At 46.1% G+C, this 3,551-nt stretch overlaps 1 protein-coding gene across 1 annotated transcript; it reads left to right on the forward strand.

The window, feature by feature from the left end:
* Nucleotides 1–890: 890 nt before the first annotated feature.
* Nucleotides 891–3,417, forward strand: LOC126687672 (uncharacterized). The gene is made up of 3 exons (XM_050382229.1): nucleotides 891–1,761; nucleotides 1,833–2,670; nucleotides 2,733–3,417. Exons 1-3 carry the CDS (start codon nucleotides 891–893, stop codon nucleotides 3,415–3,417), a joined length of 2,394 nt encoding a protein of 797 aa, XP_050238186.1.
* Nucleotides 3,418–3,551: the final 134 nt, after the last annotated feature.

Consider the following 3,551-nt stretch of genomic DNA (forward strand, 5'->3'; position numbering starts at 1 on the left):
CAGAGGGAACAGTGGTAGTAAGGGGAAGCCAAGAAATAGCCAGGGAATGCTGCATGATAACAACGGAAGATAGAGAAAGCCTACCAATCGCCACTTTCCCCGGGATAGTCGTAGACGAAGAAGAAGTAGGAGGCGCAGAACCAGTCGGAGACATGGAGGACTTCAAAATAATTGCGACCAAGGTAGTAAAGATAGGGACAGAGGTCCCAAAAGAAGTAAAAGAAGAAATACAGTCCGTCCTAAAGAACAACTCAGAGTCATTCGCTACAGAACCAGCAGAAATCAAAGGAGTCGACCCAAAAGTGGCTTCACACAAGCTAAACATAAAACCAGGGAGCAGACCCGTGGTGCAGAAGAAACGGCGATTCACAGAAGAAAGACAGAAGGTCATCGCAGACAAAGTTAGGACATTGGAAGCGGCTGGTTTCATCCGAGAAGTGTTTTACCCAGACTGGTAAGCAAATGTTGTCCTAGTCAAGAAGTCAAATGGAAAATATCGAATGTGCGTGGATTTCACTGACTTGAACAAGGCTTGTCCAAAAGACAGTTACCCGCTCCCAAGCATAGACCAGTTAGTAGACTCAACCGCGTGCTACCTCTTGTACAGTTTCGTAGACGCAGCGCAAGGGTACCACCAGATACCCATGGACAAAGAAGATCAGGAGAAGACTTCCTTTGTAACAGACCAAGGGACGTACTGCTACAACGTCATGCCATTTGGACTGAAGAATGCCGGAGCAACGTACCAGAGATTGGTCAATTTCATGTTCAAAGATCAATCAGGAAGGAATGTAGAAGCCTACATGGATGACATAATTGTAAAGAGCCTTACGGAGGAGACACACGCCCAAGACCTAGAAGAGACCTTCTCAGTCTTAAACTAATTCAGAATGAAGCTCAACCCAGCCAAATGCGCCTTTGGAGTCAGAGCAGGTAAATTCCTAGGATACCTGATCAGCCAACGGGGCATAGAGGCTAACCCTGAAAAGATCCAAGCTATAGCAAACATGAAGGCTCCGCAGAACATCAGAGAAGTGCAAAAGTTGAATGGCCGTGTCACAGCACTGGGACGCTTCATCTCTTCGTCGGCTAAAAAATGTTTACCATTTTTTAAGCAACTAAGGAATATGAAAAAATTCACTTGGGATGAAGAGTGCCAGAGAGCATTTGAAAATCTGAAGTCTTTCTTGACCCAACCACCACTACTGAGCAGACCCATCGCGGGAGAGACGCTATACCTATACCTCTCAGTAGGGAAGGAGACAATCGCATCCGTCCTAGTCCGAGAAGAAGGGGAAGAACAGCAACCTATCTACTATGTGAGCAGGACGCTTAAAGGCGCAGAGCTCAACTACCCAACCATCGACAAGTTGGCGTTAGCAGTAGTAGTTACGACAAAGAAGCTCAAACCGTACTTCCAAGGGCACACAGTCATCGTCCGGACAAACCAACCTTTACGCAAAGCTCTCCATCGTCCAGAAACATCTGGAAGGCTAGTAAGCTGGTCGGTACAGCTGGGAGAGCACGATATAAGGTACGAGCCAAGAAAGACGCTGAAGGCACAAGCGCTGGCAGATTTCGTCGCAGAAATGACTGAGAAACCACCTGACGCAGTCGTAGAGGACATAACCTGGAACCTGTTCGTAGACGGAGCTTCCAGTGAACAGGGGGCTGGAGCAGGAATAGTGTTACTCGGACCTCAGAAGGTAGTCATTGAGCATGCAGTGCATTTGAAGTTTCGAGCTACCAACAATGTGGCAGGTACGCGAACACGTAAATATTTTTTCCTTGCATATAATTACTTAGACGCTCATGTCTTGCTGATGATGTAGCAGAATATGAGGCCTTTCTAACAGGGCTCACATTAGCGAGAGAAGTAAAAGCAGAAAAGCTGAGGATCCACAGTGACTCCCAGCTGGTCACAAGTCAGATCTTGGGCCAATTCCAGACGAAAGACGCAAACATGGCAAAATACATGGAAAAAGCGAAGGGGATGCTAAAGGAAATAGAAAGGAATGGCGGGCAATGGGAGATAATCCCAATACCCAGAGAAAGAAACACACAGGCAGACGCCCTGGCAAAGGCAGCTGCTGCAAAAAGCCCCCTGTATCTCTCACTCTACATGAAAGAGGAGAGGATGAATCCCATAATAGACGAGGAAGAAATTTTTCCGATCACAAAGATGGATTCTTGGATGCAACCCATAGTTGCATACCTGAATGACGGAACAGTCCCAGAAGGGAGAGCAGAAGCAGCCAAACTGGTGCGAATATCGGTAGAGGAGGGAGCCTATGTACTGAAGGAAATCCATGAAGGAGATTGTGGAGCACATGAGGGAGCAGCCTCTCTGAGCAGGAAAGCACTACTCATGGGGTACTATTGGCCAACCATGAAGAAAGACGCAGAAACAATGGTGAAAAAATTCGACAAGTGTCAAAGATTTGGCACAATCATAAGAACTCCAGCAGCCCACCAATCAGCAATTGGAAGTCCATGGCCTTTCATGACAAGGGGAGTGGACATACTGGGACCATTCACCCCAGCCAGGGGACAAGTCAAATTTATTGTGGTTGCGGTGGATCATTTCACCAAGTGGATGGAAGTGCAACCAATGAGCACCATAACGTCCCAGAAGATCATCAATTGGCTTTCAAACGAAGTCATGAGCAGGTAAAATTTCAAAGTTATATAAATAAAGACCTTTCAAATGAAAGAATACTAATACGTAACAGGTTTGGGACACCACACACCCTAGTCACAGACAACGGGAAACAGTTCGATTGCGCAAAGTTCAGGGAATACTGCGCCGAGTTAGGGATCAACTTGAAATTTAATTCAGTAGCACACCCGCAGACCAACGAACTCACAGAAGTAACCAACCGCACTATCCTATCCGGAATCAAGAAGAGACTCGGAGACTTGAAAGGGAGATGGATAGACGAACTATACCATGTCATATGGGCTTATAGAACAACTCCCAGGAGGGCCACAGAGGAAACACCTTTCCGACTCACTTATGGAACAGAGGCTGTCCTCCCCGTAGAAATGGGAATGCCCACACTAAGGGTACAGGTCGTAGACGAAGAGCGCAATGAAGAAGCATTGAAGCTGTGCTTGGATCTACTAGAAGAGAGAAGACACCAAGCAGCCATACGCGCAGAAGCTTATCGCAGACAAATGACTAGGTATCATAATGCCAGAGTCAAAGAACGAAGTCTGTCAGAAGGAGACTTAGTCCTTCGAAAAGCAGAGATAGGGAAAGGAGCGGCAGGAGTAGGAAAACTCGAGCCCAACTGGGACGGTCCTTACCGAGTCACAGAAGTCGTAGGAAAAGGAGCATATAGAATAGCTCAGTTAGAAGGCACACCATTGCCTAGAACCTGGAATATCGAGAATTTGAAGAAATATTTCCAGTGAAAGATGTAACAAACGAATAATGAATAAAGTTGCATCTCGTATTTTTTCCATTTTTTAACATATCTAGTAAATTATCATGCATGACCATGACTCAGTGAACAGACGCAACAAAAAGCAAACAGAAACAACATTCA

This window comes from Mercurialis annua, linkage group LG6, assembly GCF_937616625.2.
Source record: "Mercurialis annua linkage group LG6, ddMerAnnu1.2, whole genome shotgun sequence".
Classification (NCBI taxonomy): domain Eukaryota; kingdom Viridiplantae; phylum Streptophyta; class Magnoliopsida; order Malpighiales; family Euphorbiaceae; genus Mercurialis; species Mercurialis annua.